Raw genomic sequence first — 2048 nt, forward strand, 5'->3', positions numbered from 1 at the left:
GTGCATAGCTCTGCGCAAACACGGCTCTCGTGTCCCCGTGTCCGGGCTGGCTCACTTAACGGGTAGGCTGGCATCCGCGCCCTTGTCAGCAACGCTGCTGGCTCCTGGGTGAGCGCAGGAGGAGCCATCCCAAGTGCTCTGCACTTCGAGTGAGGACATGCCCATCAATTTTGCTTAGTCTTTACACCAAGAGGAAATCAAAGCGGGCATTTTATTTACCCCTTTGGCTTATTTGTCTTCAGCACAGATCACCACTGTCCCCTAAGGCTCCAGGATTAGGAATCACCGTGGACATGATGAGACGTAGTTTAATAGATATGTACTGTTAACAATGGCTCTACTGTCACAAATGTGAGCAGCTGAGCTGTACTTTAATGGTTGTCTCATAGTATGACGCCATCACACCAGAAGCTTTCAAACACTTTGTGAGCCCAGATTATGCTCTGATGCGAACTGTCTCGTAGGATCCTCGTTGTGATTCCCAGGCACTGCTTCTCCCCATAGGCATCTCTGCAACATGTCTGGCAATTCAAACAACAGCTTATGTAAGTGGGGTTGTATTAAGAAATAATATAGGAGAAAGGTTGTTAGTGATTTTCGTGCCTCTGCATCTCAGTGTCCCAGCTGAGACACAAAATAAGAGTCTGATTATCATGGAGGGGAGGAGGGAGATGCTTTTTAGTCTTCCAAGACTTGGGCATCCAAAAATCAGAGGCACTGAAAAATAAAAGACCACAAACCAGTAATCATTTTTAGAAATCTTGTCTGCACTGCTTCTTAGTGAAACTGCTTTTTTAATGCTAATGTGGAACTGAAAATCTGAAGCCAGTTCCAAGTGACCAGCCAGCACTGTGTGGGACACAAGGAGATCCTCTGGAGCTCACCAGCGGCCCAGGGAATACTGCTGGCAAATTTCTGCCTTGACATATAAGAAATTCCCAAGGTACATTTGAGGAGATACATAAGAAGTGCATAATGAATAATCATTCAAGTATGGTATGCTGTTCTTTACATGAAACCTACCAGAAATTACTCTGAAAATCATATCATTCACTGTCTCATTTTGCCGTGTACGTAGCATCCAGACAGTACAGTTGCTTTAATGATGGCCCTGGTCTTTATAGCTTCTTTTTGTATGTTATTTGCTAACTTGTATTTCTGCAAAATCTTGAGGAAAAAAACACCATCTCCTCGTCTGATAATCTTCCTCCCTTTGCTGCTTAGCAGAAACAGCAGCAGCTGCTCAGACAGCAGGCAGAAATGCACATTTCATCTGTTTTTTTCCCTTCTCTCTCCAAGCAGCAAAGAACCTAGTCAGCAGCGTGTGAAAAGATGGGGTTTCTCCATGGATGAGGTGCTGAAGGACCCAGTAGGACGAGACCAGTTCCTTCGTTTCCTGGAATCGGAATTCAGCTCAGAAAACCTCAGGTGAAACCTTTCTTGAGTTGAACTGAATGAATGAGGCTAATCCTACTCTCTTGCATAGGTGAAATGCAATGCTTGGTCCGTCTTGAACTGCTAAAAACAGCCATTTGAATAAAGTTGAGAATGGCAGGATTTGGCCCATAGCACTGCTACGGATGCCTATGCTAGAACTATGTAAGTAATCTCAGGAACAGTGTTTAGCAGAGCCAGTGTTGTCAAGTATCGTATGCAAAGGCTTGCAAAGTTGTAATAATGTGATGAGACATAGCATATTGCTATTAAGTCCCCTAACAATATATAGGATTTACATGCGTATTTGTGGCAGGGGTCGTGTGAGGGAAACATAGTATGGTGATCACGTGGTTAAAAGTGTTGCAGTACTGGCACTCACCAAATAGGGTTTGCGACAGCTGCTTTTAATTCTGGCACCTCCTAACTATTAAAGAGCTTGACTCTCACCTTAATAGCACTCTCTTCGTGTGGGGATTGTACCTGGCTTCTCATTTTGTGGAAGAAGACAAAACTTCTATTATGAAACACTGTGTAGACACCCATGTGATCCTACATCAGACTGAGAATCTATATATAATCTATTGTGCACAATTCTGCTACTTCAACTACAG

General features: G+C 43.8%; 1 protein-coding gene across 1 annotated transcript in view; it reads left to right on the forward strand.

The window, feature by feature from the left end:
- RGS6 (regulator of G-protein signaling 6) overlaps window positions 1-2048 on the forward strand; it is a 250330-nt gene that overhangs the window by 224906 nt on the left and 23376 nt on the right. The window contains exon 13 of the mRNA XM_009319242.1: window positions 1303-1428. Within this exon, the coding sequence (XP_009317517.1) occupies window positions 1303-1428 (126 nt within the window). The remainder of the gene's footprint in view (window positions 1-1302; window positions 1429-2048) is intronic.

Source organism: Pygoscelis adeliae, unplaced genomic scaffold (genome assembly GCF_000699105.1).
Source record: "Pygoscelis adeliae isolate BGI_AS28 unplaced genomic scaffold, ASM69910v1 Scaffold22, whole genome shotgun sequence".
In the NCBI taxonomy this organism is placed as follows: domain Eukaryota; kingdom Metazoa; phylum Chordata; class Aves; order Sphenisciformes; family Spheniscidae; genus Pygoscelis; species Pygoscelis adeliae.